The sequence below is a fragment of the Natrix helvetica genome, assembly GCF_964273705.1.
Source record: "Natrix helvetica genome assembly, chromosome: 2".
Taxonomy (NCBI): Eukaryota; Metazoa; Chordata; class Lepidosauria; order Squamata; family Natricidae; genus Natrix; species Natrix helvetica.
In genome coordinates, this window is record NC_138552.1 from 298,592,183 (window position 1) to 298,616,651 (window position 24,469).

At 57.5% G+C, this 24,469-nt stretch overlaps 2 protein-coding genes across 6 annotated transcripts; one reads left to right on the plus strand and one right to left on the minus strand.

The window, feature by feature from the left end:
- Nucleotides 1-132: 132 nt before the first annotated feature.
- On the minus strand, nt 133-18,579 carry WDR81 (WD repeat domain 81). 4 transcript variants are annotated; one of them, XM_081942462.1, is made up of 12 exons: nt 18,437-18,519; nt 18,199-18,268; nt 14,184-17,704; nt 13,820-13,927; nt 13,523-13,713; nt 5,354-5,544; nt 4,981-5,140; nt 4,569-4,671; nt 3,689-4,360; nt 2,779-2,924; nt 2,450-2,626; nt 133-1,910 (listed from the first exon to the last, which is right to left on the minus strand). In XM_081942462.1, the coding sequence occupies exons 3-12, from the start codon at nt 17,683-17,685 to the stop codon at nt 1,590-1,592; spliced, it is 5,571 nt and encodes a 1,856-aa protein (XP_081798588.1). In that variant the 5' UTR covers nt 17,686-17,704; nt 18,199-18,268; nt 18,437-18,519; the 3' UTR covers nt 133-1,589. The 4 variants fall into 4 exon arrangements, with proteins under 4 accessions (XP_081798588.1, XP_081798585.1, XP_081798586.1 ...); XM_081942459.1 differs by having other exon boundaries at nt 2,450-2,629; XM_081942460.1 differs by lacking the exon at nt 18,199-18,268 and having other exon boundaries at nt 2,450-2,629; nt 18,437-18,579.
- A 1,449-nt stretch (nt 18,580-20,028) lies between these two features.
- Nucleotides 20,029-24,400, plus strand: LOC309387884 (uncharacterized protein). 2 transcript variants are annotated; one of them, XM_081944802.1, is made up of 3 exons: nt 20,029-22,168; nt 22,958-23,138; nt 24,264-24,400. In XM_081944802.1, exons 1-2 carry the CDS (start codon nt 21,861-21,863, stop codon nt 23,133-23,135), a joined length of 486 nt encoding a protein of 161 aa, XP_081800928.1. In that variant the 5' UTR covers nt 20,029-21,860; the 3' UTR covers nt 23,136-23,138; nt 24,264-24,400. The 2 variants fall into 2 exon arrangements, 1 of the variants encoding a protein (XP_081800928.1); XR_014174683.1 differs by lacking the exon at nt 20,029-22,168 and adding an exon at nt 22,207-22,347.
- Nucleotides 24,401-24,469: the final 69 nt, after the last annotated feature.

The window sequence follows — 24,469 nt, forward strand, 5'->3', positions numbered from 1 at the left end:
TTCTTCCCCCTGGCAGACAAATATTGACTCTTGGTCTCCAGTTAAATATTTGTTCAGAATCTCAGGTCCAGGGAGCAATGCAGCCCCCTCCCAGTTTGACCGGAGGGGGTGGAGGGAGACAGGCCTCAGCCCTGGGCCCTAGAGGAAGCAGCCTCTCTGGGGAGGGGAAGGTGGCCCAGACGCCCCACCTGCTCTTGGCAGTTTAGCACCCCCATGAGCTCCTCTGAAGAAGGGGGGAGAAAGCCCCCCTCCGCCCAACGGCCCCCACTCTCCCTCCCCACCCCAGGCAGCCATTGCGCAACCCCTCCGCCATGCTTTGCCAAGAGCGGAAGGGGGAGGGTTTCGGGAGGGGGAGGGAGGTAGAGAAGGCAGGATCGGGCTCACTTGGGGGTAAAATGTCCCTTAAAAGCCAGCCACTCCAACCCCCAGGGGAGGGGAGGGGAGGAGCCCCCCCCCAATTTCCCTGTTGGCCTCTTGTGTCCAGCACGTAACCAGGGGCTCCTCCTCCTCCTGCTTGGTGGGATTAGCCCACTTCCGTGTACAGGCAGTTCTTGACTTAGTCATTGGGAACAGAGTTCCCGCAGTTAAGGCAGTTGTTAAGTGAGTCGTGCCTATTTTACCACCTTTTTTGCCAGGCTCTTAAGCGAATCACAGCAGCTGCTACAAACGAATTGTGCGGTCATGAAACGGATCCAGGTTCATCACTGACTTTATCGCAAACCGAGTGACCGCGTGAGCTCAGGCGCCGCAGAGCTGCTGGACCCACCGACTGCTGAAGTGACCGGACTCTGACCAGGAGACTGGGGACGGGGGGGGGGGGGGGCGCTGCTGTGGCGTCACTCTCCTCAGATCCCTCCTAACTTCAGTCCCCGGGCTGGAATCAAGGCCAGGCAGACCTCCCCCACGCCAGACCCACAGCGGGCCCCTTTCCACAGGGTCTCCAGTCTGTCAGCCAGACCAGCGCATTCTCGAATCCGATTCCCAGTCGGGGGGGGGGGAAGGAAGAGGCCGCTACCGCATCTGCCTTATGCTTGCCCTTTGGAGGGCAGGGAGGATGCCTCCTCCCCTGAGATTGTGGGGGAGGGAGCTTCCCTGCCTCCTCAGCAAAATGTCATTGAGAATCTCAGCTTCTCAGGATGTTTATTTCTTGCAAATTGTTCAATCAACAGTGAGAACACCTCCCCCCCCCCATGTCTCCTCGCACATCCCCAGTTCCAGGGGAGAGAGGGAAAGTGCTGGACTGGGTGAATCAGGGGAGAGAAACCAGTGAAGGGAGAAGCACAGCCTGCCCCCCCACCCACCCACCCAAAGGCCGTGGAATCTGCTGCTATTCCCTCCCTCCTGCTAGCCCCCACATTAGGGGAGAAGGGCGTGGCACCCCCCCCCGCCCCCCAGGCATCCGGGGAGATCTTTGCCAGTCCCCAGGGAGCATCAGGCACATAAGGTGATGGGGACGCTTGGCGTTTCTTGGGCTGCCCTGCAGCAGGACTATGGGAGGGTCGCCCCCGACCTTCCGGTCCCGTTCCCCCCGTCCCCCCACAGGGCTTCTGGCCAGCCACAACTGTCCCCGTCCGCTTCAGAAGCAGGGGCTAGGCCAGCAGCCGGACAGTGCCATTGTCCGAACCCAGCAGCAGCTGGCATTTGGTGGGAAGGAGAGCCAAGCTGGTGAGGGTCCCTCGGAAGTTCTCGGAGCTCAGCTTGGTGGCACCGGGGGCTGAGGGGCCCTGGAAGGCGTAGACGCTGATCTTGTTGGCCACCGTGCCGGCCACCACCTCATTGCCGTAGAGGTCGAAGGTGTGGATGGGCTCAGAGGACGACTTGTACACCTGCAGGGGCTTCGGCTCCAGGTCTTTCCAGACGGTCAGCGAGTGGTCAGAGGAGGAGCTGACCAGCATGTTGCCCTCCGTGGCCTACCAAGGAGAGGAAATCAGCAAGTAAGCCTTGACCCAGCGCTGGTAGGGCCTGGGAGCGCTGCAGCAGCCCTCGTCCACCACCCTCCTTTGCCCCTCCCCAGAATGGAAGCGAGGTTGGGAGCCCGCTAGTGGGCAGTGCCCGCACCCAACTGCCCAGGGCTGAGACGAGAGGGGGATGCGGGCTCCTTGGGGCCCCTGCTATTCAACCCAGGGGGTAAACCCCACCTGCTCAGTCCAGGGGAGGCTGCCAGCACCTTTGCCAAGTGATGCCAGGGAAAAAGGGTGCGGCCGGCTTCACAAGCTCCAGCGTGAAGGGCCACCAGCACTTCCAGGGCTCCCAAAGGCTCTGCTTCCACCCAAGCCCACCACCAGGCCAGGCAGCCTCCTCACTCCCCACGCAGCCTGGAAGCTGGGCAACCCCAGAATCGGGCAGGCTGATGAGGCCCTTGCAGCTGTTGGGCACAGCGCAGGAGCAGGAACCAGGACAGGCCTGGAAGTCCCCCTGGGGCCGCTGCGGTCTTTGCCCAGCCGCTCACCTTGACCTGCAGGATGTCTCCCTCGTGGGCTGACCAAGCCTTCTGGATCAGGCCCGTTCGGGTGTCCAGAAGGACCATGAAGCCAGAGGAGAAGCCTGCTGCCACGCTGCGCCCGCTAGGACTGACAGCCAGGCAGCGGATGAGTCCGGCGTTGGGTCCGCTGGCCAGCCGGAATTCCTGCTACAGAGCCCAGAGTGAAGAGATGTCAGGGGATGATGGGTCATCGCCTACACGAAGATCACTTCCCCACCTAGGGAAAGCAGAGCAAGACCCTTGCCCCCCCCGCCCGCCCGCCACTCCCCACCCCCCTCCATGCTCCCAGGCGCTACCTGCCACCCTGGCTTCCGGTGGTCGATGAAGCGAAGCACCGAGTCTGCGCTGGCGATGCTGATGCTGCCGTAGGGAGGGGGCATGGGGCAGAGGGCCGTGATGGGGGCCTTGGAGTCCAGCGCTTCAAAGCTACGCACCCCTTTGCCTGCAGAAGAGACCCAGCTGAGCTGCACCCTCCAAGAGGGAAGGGGCTGCACAGGGGAAGGGGCCATGCCCAGGAAGCACCCGAGGAGATTGCAGAGACCCTCCCCAATGCCGACCCACACCGAAGGGGAGCTCTGGGGCACAGGGATGTCAAGCAGAGTCTCCGAGTTACTTCCAAATTGTGTTTCTCTAAAAAAAAGCCTTTGGGGTCTCGCTCTGAACATGGAAGCATATTCTGGCATTCTGCCAATGGACCCCCCCCCCCAGCCCGTCCCCTGCATCCATGTGCTTAAAGCAACCTGAGGCTTGGCTTGCGTGGTTCAGTGCCACAGGTGACCCTGCCACGGACTCTGGAGGAGGGAAGCCCAAGGAAGACCTGCAGTCCGTGCAACTTTGTCCGTATACTTTGCAGGAACCCCCCCCCCAAAAAAAAACCCATGTGGGATACTCTTTTTCTGTCCAGGGCCTTTAGAGGGGCGGGAACTGCCCCACTGGGGTCTCCTTTCCTCCAGCTGAGGTGAGGAGGGGGCCTCTCCACTCAAGGAGGAGTTAATGCATCAGTCTTGGGCCCCAGGGGGGAGGCAGACACCACAGCATTGAGCTTCAGGGAGACCCTCTGCCAGGGACTGCCCACCATGGCCACGGAAAGGCGCCCGCGGATGTGCCCCCCACGCCCCCAGGTCCCTGGCCCAAGCACCTCGGGGTCCGTCCACGCCATTTGCTCGGGGTGAGGGAGGTGGCCGGAGACTAAGGGGGGACACCTACCAGTGGGGGCGTCCCAGATGTGGATGGTGCCGTCGCAGCTGACCACATGCTGCGGGGCCTCCAGCAAGCCGACATAGAAGACGGACTTCTTGTGCCGGTCGTAGGTCAGCCGGGGCTCGGTCTCGTGGGTGCCGTCCCCCTGGTTGTAGAGAGGCCAGAGGCGCACAGTCTTGTCCTTGCTGCCGCTCAGGAAGAAGTCCTCCCCGCTCAAGGGGGCCAGGCACTTGACAGCCCCCCCATGGCCCACAAAGCTCTGCAGCTTGATCTGGTGGAAGTGGAAGGGGGTGTCGTGCTGCCCAACCCCGATCTCGTACTGCCAGTAAGCCAGCCAGTTGCCCAAGAGGAGGCGGGCACTGGACCGCAGCTCCTGCTTCAGCGTCTCCCCCTCCTGGCCCCCCAGCTTGGGGAATAGGCCGCCCCTGGCCCCGCTCGAGAGCTCCTGCTGGCCTTCGGAGGGCACCTGGATGCGGTTGCCCACCAGCACGCCCCCGAAGGTGCCTGATCGCGGGTCCTCGGAGGAGGGTTTGGCTCCCAGCACCTCCTGCTCCGTGGGGGCCTGGCCTGGCCCAGCGGCTGCCTGCCTTTCGGACAAGGGACTAGCCTGCTCCAAGTGAAGGCTGGCCAGCTGCCTGACCGAGGCGTGGTTGGGCACGATCGCGTGGAAGGCGTCACCTGCCGGTAGGGGAGGAAACAACGGAGAAAGAGGAGAGTTTTGCACCCAGAGCAAAGGAGCCCCACATGGGGGGAGGGGGGAATTATCGCAAAACCCCCTGAGAAGCTTCCTGCCCCCTGACCAATGGAGAAGCCCAGCCTCCCCTCCTCTCTTGCAAGGTGCAGGAGAGGAGCAGGAACGGGGAGGAGGGAGGAGCAGGGGTCTCACCCAGCAGACAAGAGAAGGGCACAAAGGCAACGTAGGCCATTTCTGGGCTGAAAACTTTCTGGAGCTCCAGAAGAGCCGAGGGGTCCGGAGACGGTGGCTGGCCCTGCCAAAAGAGGACCTGCTTTGTCACACCTGCAGAGCGGCTGAAAGAGAAGGAAAGCCCCCCCCCCCCCTTAGAGCAGGAGCCCTTGCGGGAGACTTTCCTGGCATGGAAGGGTCCCGGCTCATTCCTAGAGCAGCTGCTGTCCAGCCACGCCATCTAGACTGGACAGCTGCCAGGAGCCCCTTTGCCCACCCCAGCAGGATCCCAGAGGCAAATTGGAGGGTGGGCACTGAGCATCCCTGCACCCCCCCCCCCCAGATGTGGCCTCCCCCATCAGGGACCCTCCGCTCTCCAGGGGCACAGACTCACGGACTCCGAGGACAGAGAGGAGAAGCTCTGGAAGAAGCCCCGGAGGGTGTCACGCAGGTGCTGCTGAGCCATCTCGGGTCCGATCCGTAAGCAAACCAGCACCATCAGGCGGATGGTTTTGAGGCACAAGACGACGCGGCCCTGGACGCCACTGGGGAAACTGGAGGGAAGAGACCCTCAGCACCCACCGCTCTGCCCAGCCTACCTCCTCCCCCCGCCAAACGCAGGCATCGTTTAAGGGGTGGTGCTGGTGGCAGCTGTGCTTCTTTCAGCCGCCCCTCCGAGGGGAGCCCGTGCTGCACACGGGTGCTGAAGGGAGAGGCTGGCGGTGATTTGGGCGTAGCCACTCGGGCCCCCTCCCAGCCAGGCACACCTGAGGGTGGGTGAGGTGAGGAAGCCCAGAAGGGGAAGCAGGACCTCCTGGCCAATCCTGGGCAGGATGTCCATCAGGGTGCTGTCCGACAGGTAGACCACGATCTTCTGGCCGAGCGCCACGGCTGCCAAGAGCCCAGCTTCCTTGCGGCTGTTCAGGCGGCTGGTTGCCGTCCCACTGCCAGGAGCAACCTGGAGGGAAAGGCTGGTGATGGGCAGGCATAGGAGCCCCCCCTGCAGGGCCCCCCACAACTGCCGAGCAGAAGGCCCCTCTCGGTCAACCACAACAGCATTTCCTACCAAGTGAAAGAGGGATCCCTAGTGGGGATGCGAAGGGTTTGGGGAGGGGGCCACAATCCAGCCCATGACAGGGAAGGGCAGGAGCTCAGCACCCCTTTTCTCCAGGAACAGATTTTCTCAGGCACCTGCCAGGGGTCAGAAAGGGGGAGACTTCAAGCGCTGGACAGGCTGACCTTTTCCTTAACAGGTGGTGGGAAATGAGAACTCTCTCCGGACAGGCAGAGGAGTCAAGTAAGGGGGGGGGGGGGAAGCTGAATGGCAAGACAATTAAATGGGAAGGGGCAGAACGGGGCAGAACTGTCAGCTGGGGGTCCTGTTTCAAACAGGCGCGTTTGTGACTCGGATGATGGCAGGGAAGAGCTACTGACCAAAGATGAAGGCGACATGAAACGGGAGGGGGAGCAGCTAGTGTTCTATAGGGCCAGAGTGGTCAATCTATGACAAGCAGGCCACAGGTGGCATGCAGAGACCTCTTTACAGACACACAAGCCGCCGCTCCAGCTCAGCGCCACCACACGTGTGCATACCCCTCCTGCTGCCCAGCTAATTTTCGGGTCTTGGCCATGCATATGCAGGGGTAGGTGCACGCGGGAGATGTGCTCTCATGCGTGGGGGGTGCGGCTTTTGGTTCCAGGATGCATGGAGGCCTGCTAGGCCCAAAACGGGGCCCTGGGGGCAGTCACATATGCATGTGCAGGTGGGGGTGGTGGAAGGCAGGGGTGTCGCACATGCATTGCATTATGGGTGCGGGCACGCATGGGCTTTCGGTACGTGATGACAAAAAAAGCTATCAGTTTCTTTAACTTGTTTCTCTTGTAATTTAGTCTCTAATAAATATCCATATAGTTTTTAAATTACTTTTTCATCAGTACCTGTTAAAATTTTATCTAACTCAGTCATTTCATTGTAAAGACCTTTTGATTTTCTATCTTCATTATATCTAGATTGTATCTGTAGATATGAATACCAATTCATTTCTATTCCTTCTTGTTTCAACTCTTGAATAGATTTGAGTTCACCCTCTGTATTCAATATTTCAACATATCTGTTTGTTTCTTTTTATATATTATTGGATATGAAAATGCTTCAATAGTTGATATCCCGGCTGGATGATGAAATATGAAGATAGAATCCAAAAAATTGAAGAAAAAGTTCAACAAGAAGAGAAGAAGTTTGAGGAGTTAGACAGCAGAGTGAGCGACGTGGAAAGGGAGAGCAGTGGAATATTAGGATGGGAGATGGATAGGTCTGAATTATTTTTAAGATTTCAAAACATAGAAGAAAAAACAGGAGAGAACTTAGTACAGATAATATCTGAGATATTGATAAACGTTTTAGAGATATCCCAAGAGAAGATGATGGATGGCATAGATGAAACATTTCGAGTATATACAAGATACACAATGAGAAATGCTCTTCCAAGGGAAGTCCATGTAAGATTTATCAAGAAAGCAATCAAACTACAAATACTACAGAAAATGAGAGATAGAAAATTAGAATATAAAGGCAAGGAGGTTGTATTTCGGAAACAAATTCTGAGAAGAGTGAGAGGGAAGAGAAAAGAATATTAATTCTTGACTAAGATTCTGATTAAAAAAGGCATTAATTACAGATGGCTCATACCGGAAGGTTTATTATTTACATGGCAAGGAAAAAGATATAGAATAGATACAATTGATAAGACAGAAGCTTTCTATGCAAAACATTTCAGAGAAAATGGCTGAGAAAAATGGAAAAGATGAACTAGTGTTACAACTACTGGAGACACCCATAATTGAGATTGAAAAAGTAGAAGGAGCCGTAGGCGGAATTGATCATCATCATCATCATCATCATCATCATCATCATCATCATAATATTTAATGCTTCTAGACCGCCCCCTCTCCCGAAAGGGACTCGGGGCGGTGTACAGTTCATACAAAATATAACAAGATACAATAAAATTAAATATGTACAGTTATGGAGGAGGTTAAAAAGCAGTTAAAAGAACTGTACAAAGCAGATATAAAATAAATTCAAACCCCTAAAAACAAATACAGTAAATTAAAAAAACCCTAAAATAACCAGATATAATACATTTGCCAGGAGGGACAGTTGAATTATGCCAGGCCTGCTAATCGGAACAGGTGGGTCTTCAGTTTTTGCCGGAAGGAGCGGAGGTCAGAAGTGGTTCTAATGTCGGGGGGGGAGGTCATTCCAGAGGGTTGGGCCCATCACAGAGAAGGCCCTACTCCTCGGTGTCGCCCGCTGGCATTGCCTGGTGGACGGCACCAGGAGAAGCCCCTCCCTGTGTGAGCGTATTGGCCGCAGGGATGTATGTGGGAGGATGCGATCCCGCAAGTAACTAGGTCCCGTGCCATGGAGCGCTTTAAAGATGGTAATCAGCACCTTGAAACGCACCCGGAAAACCACAGGCAGCCAGTGCAGCTCGCGCAGGAGAGGTGTTACGTGGGAGTACCTCGTACTCCCCATCACAGCCCGCGCGGCTGCGTTCTGAACTAACTGCAGTCTCCGGGCGCGTCCCAAGGGCAGCCCCATGTAGAGAGCGTTGCAGTAATCCAGGCGGGACGTCACCAGCGCATGAGTGACCGTGCGTAGGGCATCCCGGTCCAGTAGGGGGCGCAATTGGCGCACCAGGCGAACCTGGTGGAACGCCCCCCTTGCCACGGCTGCCACATGGTCATCCATTGAAAGCCGGGCATCAAGGAGGACGCCCAAATTGCGCGCCCATTCCACAGGGGGCAATTGTTCGCCCCCTATGGCCAGCGATGGGATCAGCTGGCTGAACCGAGGTGCTGGTAGCCACAGCCACTCAGTCTTGGAGGGGTTGAGTTTAAGTCTGTTGTCCCCCATCCAGACCCCGACGGCCTCCAAACACCGGGACATCACTTCGACAGCCTCGTTGGGGTGGTTTGGAGTTGAAATATACAGCTGAGTATCATCAGCGTAGAGGTGATACTCAACCCCAAAACCACGGATGATCTCACCCAGCGGCTTCACATATGTGTTGAACAGGAGAGGCGAGAGGACCGACCCCTGTGGCACTCCACAAGTGAGTGGCCTCGGGGTCGGCCTCTGTCCCCCTGTCAACACACATTGCCTCCGGTCGGAGAGGTAGGAGCCGAACCACCGTAAAACGGTGCCTCCGACTCCCATCCCCTCCAACCGGCGCAATAGGATACCATGGTCGATGGTATCAAAAGCCGCTGAGAGGTCTAATAGGACCAGGATAGAGGAACAACCTCTATCTCTGGCCCTCCAGAGATCATCAACCAACGCGACCAAGGCTGTCTCTGTGCTGTGCCCGGGTCGGAAGCCGGACTGGCGTGAGTCTAGATACTCGGATTCGTCAAGGTGTCGTGGAAACTGCTGCGCCACCACATTCTCAACAACCTTCGCTAAAAACAGAAGGTTGGAGACTGGACGATAATTAGCTAGCTCCATTGGGTCGAGTGAAGGCCTCTTAAGTAAGGGCCTCACCACCGCCTCTTTCAAGGCGGTTGGTAAGGATCCCTCACCCAATGAGGCATTCACCAGACCCAGAAGCCAGCCTCGAGTCACCTCCCAAGATGCCAGTACCAACCAGAAGGGACACGGGTCCATTAAACATGTGGTGGGTCGCAGCCGTCCACGCAACCTATCTAAATCCTCGGGGGCAACAGAATCAAACTCCTCCCAGGATGGTCTCACAAGACTCGCTGTTGGCGGCCCGTCTGGTCCACTGAGTGGGGCCCATCCGCTCCGGATCTGAGCGACTTTGTCCTGCAGATATTCCCCAAATTCCTCTGCTCTGCCCTGTAAGGGTGCCCCCTGTGACACGAGGGAGCGGGTCACCCTAAACAGGGCGGCAGGGCGGTTATCCGCGGACGCAATAAGGGTGGCACAATATCTACGTTTGGCCGCCCTTAATGCCACAAGGTAGGTCCGCAAATAGGATCTTACCTGTGTTCGATCAGATTCGGAGCGTGAGGACCTCCACCTGCTCTCTAGACGTCTCCTGTGGCGCTTCATCACCCTCAGCTCCTCGGTATACCAAGGAGCCCGGGTGGGTCGCTGCCGCAGGAGAGGTCGCAAAGGCGCAACCCGGTCCAAGGCCCCAGCCGCCACCCTATTCCAGGCGGCCACTAGGTCCTCCGACCGAGCGCGGGTCAGGGCTACAGGTAATGGCCCAAGCTCCGTCTGGAACCTTTCCGGCTCCATCAGGTGCTTGGGGCAGTACCAGTGTGGACCGTCTGGTCCCGCCTCCTCGCGGATAAAGAAGAAGGTGCGGTGAACGGGGCAAATCTCGGAGAACAGCGAGAACCCAGATCAACTAGAGCTATAAATCCTGTATATAAAGTATAAATATGGAGGAAAACATGATTACAATCAATATAAATGGACTTAACTCAGCAACTAAAAGAAGGAAAATATTTCAAAAATTAGAAAAACTAAAATTCGACTTAATCTGCCTACAAGAAGTGCATATTCAAAAGAGACATGAACACCTACTAACACAACCAAAGCTTGGGAAAATATTTACTACACTGGCGAATTGCAAGAAAAGAGGAGTGATCTTCTATATTAAAGATAACATTCCAGCGAAATTAATCTATGCAGATGAAGAGGGAAGAATTTTGATGGTGGAAATTATGGATAATATTAAAAAAACCTCTTAATTGGAATCTATGCTCCTAATGAAAAGCAAGATGAATTTTATAAAAAACTGCACAAAAAAATCTTGGACTTGGACTATGTTGATATTTGTATGATGGGAGACTTTAATGGCATTGTAAACGAGAACATGGACTATAATACACACAAAACGACAAAGTTAAATAGAAAACTGCTTCCGAAATCCTTCTTTAGGATGATAGATGAAACAAACTTAAAAGACATATGGTGAGAAAGAAATACTACAAAAGAACAACATACTTTTTATTCAAATAGACATTCATCATTTTCCAGAATTGATATGATACGGGCTTCAACAGAATTGATTTGTAATGTACAAGAAATTGAGATTGAAGCAAGCACATGGGTGGATCATAATCCAATTACAACTAAATGGAAAGGCCAAAGGACAAGACCTAGATGGACATTAAATAATATCATATTGAAAGAAAAATATTTTATACAGAAAATGGAAAAAGAATTGCCTTTTTTCTTTAAAGAAAATAGAAAAGATGATACATCAATGCAGAATCTTTGGGACACAATGAAGGCTGTTATTAGAGGTCTGATAATAGACTATACAAGAAAGAGAAACTTAAAGAAAAGACAAAACGCATAGAGCCCTAGACAATGACTATAAAAAACTTGAAAAAGAGTTACAGAGATCGCCACAAAAAAAAAGATGTTAAAATAAAAATGGATACAATCAAACATAAAATGGATCTACTGGAAAAGGAAGAACTGGCACAAAAAATTAGAGGCACTAAACAGAATTATTTTGAAAATGCAAATAAACCAGGCAGATGGTTGGCATATAAATTGAAAAAAGAGAGAGAAGCAAAGAAAATATTCCAATTAAGAGACGAGCAAGGACAAATTCATTATGGAAATGCTGAGAAAAAGAAAATTATACAAGACTACTATGCTAAGCTGTATCAACAAGAGAAAATGGAAGAGGGGGGAGTTAAAAATATTTACAGGATGCTAATTTTCCCGATATCAGATGAAACTAGAATAACATTGGAAAGTAAAATAACGGAAGCACGTAAAAAACAAAATAATGGAAAAGCCCCAGGTCCAGATGGATTACCAGTGGAATTCTACAAAACATTTGAAGAAACCTTGTCTCTCCCACTTTTAGAAGTTATGAATGAAGTGATATCAGAGAGCAGAATACCTAAATCATGGTCAGAAGCATATATTGTATTGCTACCCAAAGAGAAGACAGATCTAACACAAACCAAGAACTAAAGACCAATATCTTTATTAAATTCAGATTACAAGTTATTTGCATCTATATTAGCAGAGAGACTCAAAAAGTATCTAAATAGCTTTATCCACTCTGATCAAAATGGTTTTTTTTTTTACCAAAGAGACAAATTAAAGACAATATGAGAATGATTTTGAATACTTTGGAATACTATGAGGCCCATCCTGAAAAACAAATGGCTTTGATGTTTCTTGACACACAGAAGGCTTTTGACAACGTGAATTGGCAATTCATGTTTTTACAATTGGAACAGATGAATTTTGGTAAGAAATTTATCCAAACCATACAAATGGTATACCATAAACAAATCGCAGAGTTAATGGTAAATGGAGAATTGACAGATTCTATTGAAATAAAGAAAGGTACGAGACAAGGTTGCCCATTATCACCATTACTTTTTGTCTTAACATTAGAAGTCTTAAATAGAAAGATTAGAGAATAAGAAGAAATAAAAGGAATGAAAATTAAAAAAAGAAGAATACAAGCTACAAGCATTTGCAGATGATTTGGTATTTATTCTTAAAGGCCCACTAGAGACAGCACCCAAATTGTTAGAAAGAATAAAGGAGTATGGAAAAGTAGCAGGCTTGAAAATAAATAAAGACAAAACAAAGGTTTTAACAAAGAACATACCATCAAGACGAAAGGAAGAGTTGGCGGAAGCTTTGCAGATTCAAATCACAAGTACGGTTAAATATTTGGGGATATATGTATCAGCTAGATGTAGCACTCTCAAGGAGGATAATTATACTAGACTAAAACAACAAATTGTGACTGACTTGATGAAATAGGAAAACCTGCAACTATCAATGATAGGAAGAATCTCTACAATTAAAATGAACATTTTACCCAGAATTTTATACCTGTTCCAGACAATTCCAATTAGATTGGGCAAGGACTTTTTTGAAGATCTAAATAAAATAGTCTTGAAGTTTATTTGGCAAGGGAAAAAAGCAAGAATAAAACTTAAATTGTTACATGATGCTAGAACAAGAGGAGGATTGGGCTTACCTGATTGGGAGTTATATTATCAAGCAACAAACCTGATGTGGATTAAGGAGTGGGTAACACTAAAAAATTCCAGATTATTGAATGTAGAGGGTCATGATTTACTGTTGGGATGGCATGCTTTTTTATGGTATAAGGGAACTAAAGCACATGGTTATTTTAGAAGACATTATATAAGGGAGGCCTTGTTATTAAATTGGGAAAAGGTTAAAAGATTACACTACTAAAAAAAGGTTAGCTATCCCTGCTATAGGGCATAAATTAAGTGGCTGCGTGATGTTTCCACAGCCGGCCCCCTCGTTGTGCCGCCTTCCTGAAACAGGAAGAGTGTCTCTGGGGCGGGGGAGGAAACACTCGGGTAAGACTTGCCCAGGGAGTGGCCCCTCCCACAATGGAGGGGGGAGGTGTCCTGCCTCTGCCTCGGATGGAAGAGCTGAAATAAAAATGAGGAACTGCCTGATGGAAGCAAAAGCAGAAGGGCCCCTAACAGGCTTCCTTTGCAAAATGGCTCAGTCCAGGGCGCTTTGGCTGAGAAGATGGGCCCTTCCCTTGGAGGAAGCTGTGCACAATATGGGAAGGGGGGGGGGTGTCAGTCTCTGGCCTGCAGGAACCCTTCACCAGGACACAGGCTGCAGTGCAAGAAAACCCAGACTGGCTAAAGGCAACTTTTGGGTGCTGATGGATGGCCAGCCCACCGTCCTTCGGCTTGGAGGGTAGAAACCCTCCAAGAAATGCCCCCTGCCCGTCCAGCTGCCTGACGTCCACATCTACCCCTCAGTCTCTCCTTGCAGCCTAGGCACCAAACTCGGGGAGGGATTTAACCAAAGGGGGCTACGGATCTCCCACTGCTAACACCTGCAGGAGTGCCCAATACGGCCAAGTCTGCCTGGGTGGTGCAATGGAAGTTAGGAGGGCCGGGGCAGAAGGCCGAAGACTGACCAGGTAGCTGATGTAAGGCAGGTAGAGGTAGGTGAGGACCGGCTCCCCGTAAAGGTGTGCTATGTGGACCAGGCAGGTGAGCACCGGCTCGGAGACCATGTCGCCTGCCACGGGCCGCCTCTGCTCCAGGTTCCCAGCATTCGGAGGGCCACCCTCTTCGGCCCCAGCCACGAACTGCTGCCTGCTTGCACCTGGGGGGAGCAGGAGTGTTGCCTGGGAGATGGGAGGGACGCATCCCGAGTCTTGCCAGCCATACCACATTGCCACCCCCACTCCCATCTCAACAGAGAAGCCTACCCAGATAGCAGGAGGCCAGCAGCCGGAGGAGGTTCCTGGCGACGTACCGGCAGGCGGTGGTGGGGCCCAGCTTGGCCGACAGCCACCGCACCATCTTGCAGGCTGTGTCTGCAGAGAAGAGGGCAGATAAACTGCAGCTCCGTCACACCCAAAGCTCCCAGCCGTGCTGGTTCTTCTGCTCCCTGGGACACGCCAGGACAGACAGAGCCTCCAGCTACTTTGTTGGGGCCTTGGGGCACCCCCTCCCCCGGGCAACCCTAAGCTGCAATGACCTGCTCTGTAGATCAATGCCCAGCAAGCTCAACCCCCCCCCCCCCGAACTCTCTACAGGGTGCCTCTCAGTCACGTTGAGCGGGCAACTCACCTAGCAGGATACACTGCTCTTTGTCCACATCCTGGTCCAGCAGATCTTGCCGGCTTTCCCGAGCCTCTGCCTGTCCATCTTCCTCAGCCAGAGTGGGCTCTGCAGAGTGGCCAGCAGCTCCTGAGAGGGCTGGCTCTTCTGTGGCCAAAGCAGCCTCCTTGCGGCCTTCTTCCCCGTCCTCTTCCTCTTCCTCCTCCTCCTCGCTGTGCTTCAGGTCATGGCTGCTGTCCAGGCACGAGAGGCCAGTAGCTTTATCTTGTAGGTCCTCTGCCAGCAGTCCCTCGCCGGCATCATCCTTGTCGCTCAGCTGGCCCAGGCTCAGGGCCTCGGCCAGGTAGAGGCCGTTTGGAAGCTCCTCACTCTCTGGAAGGTAGGCCTGGTCGTGTAGGCTGATGCCGGACATGTAGTTCACCAGCTCCAGGCTGGCGTCCCCCTTGGCCTCCTCCCCAAAGGACCGAGAGGCCGGGCTGCTCCTGCCGCTCTCCTCACCGTCCTCCTCCGCCGCGCTCAGCAGCAAAGCCTTGTTCTCCTCCTGGAAGGAGCCCTCTGCACCCCCCAGCACCTGCAGGATGTGAGGCAGCAGGTGGGTGAGAAAGGGCTGCAGCCCCAGCCGGGCCATCAGCTGGGCCACGAAGCAGTCCGTGTAGAGGTAGAAGCGGCCGTGGAGGCCGCGGGGGCTCTCGTAGGCACCGATCAGGAGCTTGAGCAGGTACTTGTTGGTGTTCTTGGGGCCCAGGGCTCTGGCGATGGGCTCAAAGAGATACCAGGCGGCGTGGACAGCCGTCCTCTGCTCAGACAGTAGAGCTAGGACGAAGGGCAGCAGGATCTCCAGGCCTTCGGGAGTGATGCCGCTCAGCACCCCGTCCAGCTGCTGCCACAGCTGGAAGACCAGCTCCCGGCCCTGCCCCTCGTCCCCGGCCTCTTGGGAGAGGTAGGTCAGGATGAACCTGTGCAAGGCGGGGAAGTACGCCGGGAAGGGCAGGACCCCGCTGTAGGGGCTCAGCAGCTGCGAGGGGCACGGCGGGGGCAAGCCTTGCCAGACGGGCTTGTAGGCGAAGAGCCGGGGGCCACTGCTGCTCTGCTCCTCTCCAAGAAGCTGGGAGTCAGGGACATTCAGCCGCAGCAGCACCTCCAGCAGATGCTGCAGTGGAGGGGGGACCTCCTTGGGGTGAAGCCAGCAGAGCCTCCGGACAGTCTGGAAGCGCTCCTGCAGCGAGGCCGTCGCCTTGGAAGTGCGCAGCTTGGGGGCAAAGAGGATCTCACCCACTAGCACCCCCAGCACCTGCATGTCCCTCTGGAAAAGGTCCGAGAGAGCCACTGGGAGCCACAAGGGGGGTTGCTCCAGCCGCCCCACCGCCCCGTGCGCAGCCTTCAGCAGGAAAGCATCCAGCTTCTCCAGCTCCTCCAAAGCCTGGAGTAGCTTGTGGCCCTCTGGGAGGACTAGCTTCTCCTCCACCCCTTCCCCCTGGAGGTGGGGGGCAGCGGCCTTGGTCCTCCAGCCGAGAGGCCTGCTGTCTACAGGGAAGCCGGGACCTTGGGCGGAAGGACCGGGCAGCTCCGAGCCTCTGCCGGGCACTGGGGTAGATTCCAGGGCCTCCGCCCCCTGCTCCACCTCCTCTCCCAGGGTCAGCCCAAACTGGCTTTCGCAGGCAGCTGCATCAATGACCAGCCCAGCAGTCGCCTGTCTCCACTTGGGGGTCTCCAGCACTCGTGTCTCCTGGACTGCAGGGATGAGGGGTCGGGTGAAGAGAGGGGCCTCCGTAGGCAGAAGGGTGGCCCCCACCAGCCGCCGGGGGTGGGGCTGATCAAAGAGTTGCACAACTCCGTAGCTGGTGAGGTGGGTGTGGTTGTCCACCAGATGCAGGCAGACGTTCTTCTCCTTGACTGCCTCCTTACCCAGCAGCTTGTAGCCAAAGGTGAGGTCGATCCAGTGGTGCAGGTCCCGAGAGACCTCTGGGCTCTCTAGTAGGGTACGGTGGGCAGCAACAAACTCTTCGCAGGAGCCGTACCAGGGAGGCACCTCCAGATCCGGCATGTCAGGGTGGATGGATTTGAAGATGGTGGGGTCCGAGTAGAACTCGGGGATGCACTCGTCAGGGGTCCAAGCCTGCATGCGCTCCAGGTTGGCTGGGTATTCATTGGGCTCCCACTGGGACCGGACGTGGGCGCACAGCACCGCCTTGGGTGTCCGCCGGGCTGTGTAGACGTAATAGGTGATGTCGGAGAGGACGTCCGAGATGTGATGAGGAACGTGAGGCTGCTCCCCACTCAGGCCGCTTCCCCCCACCACAAAGGCCTGCTTGGTCATTTCATAGGTGAAGTCCAACTGCTTGTCCCCCTTGTTCAGGCGGAACTTGGACTTCCGCAGGTCCCGGAATTGGCCTCCTTGGGTGGTGAAATCCATTACCCAAGGGAGCACCGGATGATAGTTGGGGTCCCTCGGGCGCCGCCCCACCAATCGGTTCAGGTGCATGAGGTAGTCAAAGTTGCTGAGGCGGCCATTCACCCAGTCCAGCACCAGATCCCCGAGGTCTAGCAGGGACCCAGCCCCTTCTTCAGCAGTGGGACCCCTGGTCCCCTGGCCCTCTGCTGACACTTGGTCTGGAGTGGTAGAAGTTCCTGCCGCGGTTCCTACCTCCCCGGCCTTCTCTCTGCCCGGCTGCTCGTACCCTTGAAGTGGGACCCTGAGCCGGGCACACAGCTTCTCGTCCACAGCCACGTCCTCTAGTGAGAAGATGCCACATGCCAGGCCTGCCTCATGGCAGGCCTGCATGGCCAGCAAGACCTGGAAGAGGATGAAGAGCAATTTGGCATGGCTGTTTGTCAGCTTGGCGGGGCTGAAGGTGATGAGGTCACGCAGGGAGTACCAGACGTATGGGAAAACCAGGAAGAGCATCTCCGAGGATTCCACCAGGACATCCGCCTGCAGGACACTGGAGAAGCGTGGGGGGGCGTGGCAAGGGGCGTCATCCTCTTTAGCGGTAGAGGAGCCAGAGAGGGTCTTCCCCACATGTACCAGCGGGCAGCAGTAGAGCTTCTGCAGGGCTGCCCGGAGCCCCTCCAGGGCCTGGACAGAGGCTGGGGCCGGGGCTGGGTAGTAGCGCTGGACGTACGAGCGGTGGGCTTGGTTCCATAGATTCCTACAGTTCTGGGAAGCCACCCTGCGCATGAACCCGTGAAGGGTCTCTGCGGTTCCTGTGGGCTCTTTCTGTGCGTTGGCACTTGTGGTCAGCTGGTAGCGCAGCCAAAGTTTCTGCAGTCCGTGGAGTTCCACTCGGGTCCAGCCTGTGGGCAGCTTCTGTACTGAGTGCTGGAGACAGGCGTGGATCTCCAGCTCGCTGAGGCCTTCCGGCTGTGGGCACAAGACAGGCAGCACCCCCTGCTCCTTTAGGCTCGCCAGCCATTTTAGGGGCACGAGAGCAACAACGTGGGAGCCCCTGAGCAGCAGCTGACTGCAGGCGATGCCCAAGTCTTTCTCCACCTGTGCCAGGAGGGGATCCATTGCAGCTCCTCACCGTTCCCTGCAGAGGCAAAGACCCGGGGTCACATGCGCCCACCAGGAACCAACTCAGGGAAGGAGAAGAGGGCAAAGCAGCGCCAGTTCCTACTCGCCCCCTGCCCCCCTTGGCTGACAGTCGCAGTTTGGCAGCCCCCCCCCCCGAGCCAAACTTCGGTCTCCCCCCCCCCCCGCATTTGCCCTCCTCTGCCCCCGCCCGAAGTCTGCAAGGGGGGCACCCCTGCCCCGCAACCTGGCGGCCTCCGCTCCCGGCCTCCTACCGGGCTCAGCTGCCTCCAAACCTGGAGTCCCGGGAACCCCGTTCTTGCGGCCGGGTCCCGCCGTAACCGCCTACGAGCGGGCTACCTGAAGGGGCGTCCGGCCTGGCCGCGGACTCTCCGGAGCGCACGAGGCGAAGGCGCCGGCCGGACACCTCAGTAGGCCAGAGAGGCGAGGCTAGCGCGGATGGCCTGCAGCTGGGGGCGCGGGGGGGGCCCTCCCGCCGGAGCTGGGACTCACCCGGAGCACCAGCAGCCCCGCCTGCCGCCCTCTTGGATCAGCTGATGCACGAGAGGGTCACGTGACGCCGCTGCTCCGGAAAGACACAAAGTCCACGTGGCCGCCGCGTCGGGGCTCCCCCCCCCCACGCCCCCAGCAGCAGCTTTGGGGGTTTTTCCGAAGAGACAGCCCTTCCCTCCCTTGCGGACCAAGCGGGCGGAGACCGGGCTCGCCTCCCGGACGGGCACCCGGGGCTCACCGGCAGCGTGTTCTCCGCCTCCTGCACGTGCGGGCCGCCTTTCGGAGACCCCAGGCCTCGGGGTGGGGGGCTGGTGCGGCCCCAGCGACTCCTCGGGCTCCCGACCTGGGCGCTCGACGGTCCCAAGAGGCCCGGCCACAGGGCGCGGCGTCCAGCAGGGGGCGCCGACAGCGGACTCGGCCGGTCCTTGCCGTAGGAGGGCAACCCGGGAAGTGGGCGGCGATGGGCGCTTTTGCCTTTGTTCGGTTTCTATAGCGGCGGCTGACTGAGAGGCGTCCGGTGCAGCCCCGTCGGGAGGGGAGAGTCAGCAATCGGGGAGCCTGTTGGGCCGCTTGGCGCCCAAACCCGGAAGCTGAGCGGCATCGCTCTGCCTGTCGCGACAGCACCCGCCGAGGAGAAAGCGCCTGGGCCGACTCCAGTTCATCCCCCATCCGGCCCTTCCGCCGCCTTTGCAAGAAGCCTCTAGCGGCCCCGAGTCCGTTGCAGGGGAGGGGGTGTCAGAGAGCTCAACTTGGGCTGCTACAATTCGAAGCGCTCATGTAGAAGGGAAAAACCGCACGGCCCCCAGCTTGCTTTGAGAGTCCCGCTGACGTCCTTCGCTTCAGCCTGCGGAGGCTCATTCTGGGCAGGCTGCGCCTGAGGAGTGGGCGCACAGGGGGGATTCCGGACACAGTTTCTGGAAGAAGGCCGCCGCCTTCGTGAACTTCCTGAGCAGCCTGGCCGAGCGCCCCTCCCCCACGCGCAGCCGGCGGAATGCGGAGCTTCGCAGGGAAACGAGCGGGGCGGGGTGCGATAGACCAGCCACAGCCAGCATCTGAAAGAGCCGCGCCTTGCGGGCCCGCTTTGCCAGGCCTCCCCAGCGAAGGGCAGTGCGCCGCTGCCTGAGAGGTCCCTTAGTAGAGGAGCCGGAGCGAGGGGCGGGCTGTCTTCTGAAGGGAGGGGGGGGCTGCACTCCGCCAAAGCTCAAGGAGGCCGCGCCTCTGCTCTGTTGGGCCAGAGAGCTGCCTGGCAGAGGCTTGCAGGTGCCCAGACTCGGGGTCCAGGATCCCACTGCCTGAAAGGCCCTCCTCCCATGCTTCCTTAGCCCCCTCCCCCAGTACACCCACAGCTTCTGAAGGGAAAGGGCTTCCGATGATTCACGTATGTGTCGAATTTCTAATGCGTTGGTCGGCCTGGCCATTAGGTGATGGGGAGATGGGCAGGCGGCGGCAGCTCTGCCTGGAAACTGGGCTGCGGTGCCTCCCGTGACTCACCCAGGAATGTCTGGCGGAAAGGGGATTTGCTGCTGGCCAAGGACGGCTTTGTCTGGCCCACTGCCCACCTACCCCAATTTGGAAGACACCATGGGGGAAGGGAAGATGGGGCAGGGAACAAGCTGTTCCAACTTGGAAAAGGCCCCTTCCTCTCTGGACTGGTCAGAGCGGCTGCCCAGGGCTTTGACCAGCTGAACGCTGTTCTCCTTCCCATGCCAACCTCTAGGGCAAAACCCTTCATGGAGTCCAACTGGCCTCTGCGTCTGGCCACCCACTCAGGGAGGGAGACAGCAAGTAGGTGGCATTCTCCTGCCGTGGCTCATCTTGGAATGGCTGTCCAGGGAGAACGGAAGAGGTGGGCAAGAAGGGTGCCAAAGTCAGCCTGCCCTTTCCCAGAGCGTTTGGCCTCAGCCCCAGAACCACATGGGTAGGGCTCTCTCCCGATGCTCGGGCCCAGTGGGAAGGAAGCCTGGTTGCTGCGGACCTGTGGCCAACTTTGGCTACTGCTATGGGAATGTGTGTGTGTGTGTGTTGCCAAGCATAGCTCTGATGCAGAATCTTTGGCCTCGGCAAACACCAAGCTTTCCCTGAGCTCAAGCCAGGATCTTGGCTCCTTCTCCAGCCACCCTCACCACCTCCTGTTCCTTCAGATGGGATGCCCATTGTCCAGGGTAGCTGGAAAAGGCTCCCCCCCATGCCCTCCCCTGCTGGCATTTCAGAGAGCCTTAAAGACCCTGCTGTTCACCCAGGCCTTGGGCAAGTCCGTGTACAAATATAAGAAATAAATGCATTTCAGGTTGGAGACTCAGAAATGGAGATGATCAGTTCTACTCAATCTCTGCCACTTTAAGATGTGTGGACTTCAACTCCCAGAATTCCCCAGCTAGCAGAGTGGCCCAGGTTGAGAAACATTCTGACTTCCCATCTTTTGAATATCTATTGATGAGGCCTGAAAGTTGGGAGCCCCCCAGAGTTTGGCATAAGAATGGACAGTTATATAAATGTTACAAATAAATAAAGTGTATTTGTTTTCTTTGTCAACCCTTTCATGTATCATGCTTACACCAAGATCGTTTTTATTAGTGACCAAGATACTCCGCCTGGTTTTGTGACTCAACAGAAAAGCATCACATTTGTTTCCTTGCACACAATCCTGCTCCTTTCACCCAGATCTTTTCTTAGTTTCCTGCCCCTCCCTCCCGGGTTATTCATGAGATTTGTTTATATCTCAATCGCCCAGCTCCATCTCTCTATTAATAAAGTTGCGGAATGGAAGATTCCTGCCCTGGCAGGACTAGAAGACCTCGGAGGTCCCTTCCAACCCCAGGATTCTGCTACACTTCAGAGGCAGCCGCGGGTTTGTTGCGACCTTGCCACGCGTGTCGCCTCCTCGCTCGCCTGCCTTTACGGTCCGCTCTGCCCCTCCTCTCGGGGTACGCGTTCCTGGCGGGAGAGGAGGAGGCGATCGGATCGCATCGCACCCAAGTAGTCCGCTAGGCACTCCGCGTTTCTTGCGAAGGCCCAGATGGGCCGGGCCAGAACCGCTCCAGGCTCATCGGATTAACTGATGAGAGCTCCGCTCCAGCCGGACGCCGCACAGCTGCTTCGTCCACCCGGTCGGGGGAGGGGGTCCTGGACGCTCCTTTCCGAACCGAGCGGCTCGCTCTTGCCCGAGGGGCGGGGGGCGGGGGCTCAGCACGCGGGATCGGGCGCAAGGGCGGCGCTGGCCCTTTAAGCAACCTGCGCAGTCATCGTCCGCACCGCCAGGATTGCCAAGTCACCGGGTTCAACTCAGTTCTCCCGGCCACGCCCCTCGGGGGTCCTGATTGGCCTGCGGCCGAGGACAGTTCCACTTCCGATTGGGTCCCGCACTTTGCAACAACTTCTCGGAATCTTGCCTACGTCACCGAAGTGGAATTCTTAAAGCTGCAGTGCGCGCGAAGGGGGGCGGCGCGGGGGCACCCCGGGGATTCTTCCTGGCGCAGGAGGGGCGGCCTCCAGGGGGTGTGGTCGCGCCTCGCTTGGTTCTCTGGGCCGCGCCGCGCGTCTCAGGAGGCCACGGCTGCGCTCTGCGGGTCAGGAGGCCTCTGCGAGGACCGGGGGGAGGGATCTCGCCCCTTTAAGGCCCTCTCCCGAATGGAAGAAAATGCCAACTCACTGTGGCGCTGGGCATGACGGGAGGGCGCAGGCGGAGACGAAACTACATTTCCCGGCAGCCTCCTCCGCGCCGTGGCAGGGAAAGGAAAGGGCTCCTTGCCGCGGGTCGGGCCGGCGGCTCTTGCCAAGCCCCCGCCCGGCGGCCGGCACGTCGATCAGCGCGGCCGCATTCGCGCATTGGCCGCTTTCGCGAGGGGGGCTGGACGGAACCACCTCCGCCTCGGGCCATTGGTCGATCCGCCCGCCAATCCGAGGGCGGAGCGGCCGGGCGGCGATTGGGTGGCGGGCGAGGCGGCCAGCTGATCAGAGGCAGCGGCAGCCGGTGAGCGAGCGTGGCGGCGGCAGGGCAGGGCAGGCGGCGGCCGAAGGAGCGGCCGGCCGGCCGGAGTCTCCTCCGACGGAGGGCAGGGGACCGGGCGGCGGCACTCGGGGGCGACCCGGGGCCGGTTCTGGGCATCGAAGGGGTGGCGGCCGCAGTCGGGTCACCATCCGCCTCTCCTGGTGGGCGACGCAGCGGAGCCTCTGTCCTACGGGGGCCCCGGGAGAGGGCGGCGGCCGCGGGGCTCCCGCTTGAAGGGGACCGTGTGGGGGCGGGGAGACCGACCGGGCCCTTGTCGGAGGGTAAGGAGCGCGCCGCTCGCCGCCCCGAAGAAACTTTTCTGCCGCGCCCCGCCGGGCCAGAGACTGGGCAACCGCCGTCGCGTGCCTCGGTGGCCGCGGCCGGGACGCCCCTGCTGCTGATTCATGCCTCGCAGCCGGCGGCGGGCGGGGCGGGGCGGGGCGGAGCGCTTGCCCGTCCTTGGGCCGAAGTTCAGCGGCGTCGGAGGGGCCGTCAGACGGCTGGAATGCGGAGCATCCGGAGCAGGCCCGCGGGGAATGCGCGTCGGACTTAGCGTGGCCCCGCCGAGGCTCCCCTCCATGTTCCACGCCGGCGGCGGGTCTTGCCGGGTGCCAGGTCCAGGGTTGCGGAGGAGCCCCGAGACGGGGCTGCGATGACTCAGGCGACGGGCGGCGCCTGGGGCGGAAGCGGCTCTGGCCTTTCTCCTGGGTGGGGAGGCGAGTGTCGGCTCTTCCCTCCGCTCTAACGGCGCCCCTCTCTCCCCCTCCCCAGCCTGGCGCTCCGGCCCCTTTGGCTACCCGCAGCAGTTCTTCAGTGGCACGCTTTACGTCCCCTCCGGCAACTAAAGCTGCCAGTTGAAGAACTGTTGGCCGTAGCTGCACTCGCCCAGGGCCGGCCTACGGACGGACGGATGGATACAGCCCGGCCGGCAGCTGCACAGGGTCCTTGACAGGTAAGTCAGCCTGCTAGCCCGTCCTTCTCCGGAGCCCCCTGGGACATCCTGGCCTCTCCTGCCGGGCCAAGAGGGGCCTCGTTGGACAGCTGCAAGTGGTGGATTGCTGCTTTGTCCCGCCCCGCCCAGTCGGGCCTTGGCCTGCTGCCTTGGCTGGGTTCTGTGGACTCGTATGGGGGATGTCTGGCTGCTCCCTTGGCCAGAGGAGGTCCCAGCTCTCCTGCTTTCCCTCTGCGTTCTTTGGTTCCCGTCACCATTGCTGGGCGGAGGCCTTGGGCTTCCAGTGAACCTGTTTCCCCACCCCGACACACACACACACACACACACCTGGAGCAGGGGTGGTGGGACCCTCTGAGCCCCTTTGCCCCTCATCGCAGCAGCAGCACCACCTGGGGTGGCAGCTGCCGCCTCCTGCTGACTGGAAGCTCGGTGGACTTGGCCAGTGGGTCCCTTGTTACCCCCCCCCCGGGTGCTGGGTGGCCTGGTGTTCAGTCCAGTTCCCAGGATGTGACAGGAAGAGGCAGGCGGGGCTGAGCGGAAAGGGGCGTGTGGGATCCTCTTTACCCCTTGGCCCAGCAGTGGGTGGGGGGCAGGACCTAGGTGGAAGCCTGCCAGCTGAGTTGAGGAGACAGAAGCTGCCCTGGCCCAGCCCTCTGCCTTGTCCTGTCCCCAGACAACCTTTTTTTTTGGGGGGGGGCAGGGAGGGCACAGGATAGGCTTCCCTGACATTCAGGAGTTGGTGCCCTCCAGCCTTGCGGATTGATGCCAGGACGGCTACTCCATCTGCTGGCTGAGTGTGGAACTGCTGGGCTGTGGAAGCTGGCGGTCCAAGGGAGAACCCTGAGAGGGCTGCGGTGGTTGGGGGGATTCTGCTTCTGCCTTGGAATTTGGGGGGGGGGGAGATGGGCTGCTTCCTTCATTCTAAGCTAGGAAGGAACATTGCATGGATGGGCAGGAACAGCTTTCATAACCTTCCCCTCCCCCCCCCCTTTTGGGACTCTGTTGCTCCTGGTCCAGTTCGCCCTGCAGTGGGATTACACCCCCACCCCCAGGACTGCAGCTATAAATAATTGAGGACCCCAGAAGTCAACTCTTCTTCATTGCTTTTAGTCTCTTCTTTAACAGAGAAAGGACTTGAGAAGCGACCTGTTCCAGCCGGAGGGAGTTGGAGGCGACCTTGAATGGGCCATGGGTCTGACCACCCCACCCCCAAGAGCAGTGTCTCCCAGCCTTGAAGATGCATGGACCAACGTGGCTGGCTGGGGGATCCTGGGAATTAAAGTCCACATAACTTAAAGTTGCCAGGCTGGGAAGCGCTGTCTTAGCATCCC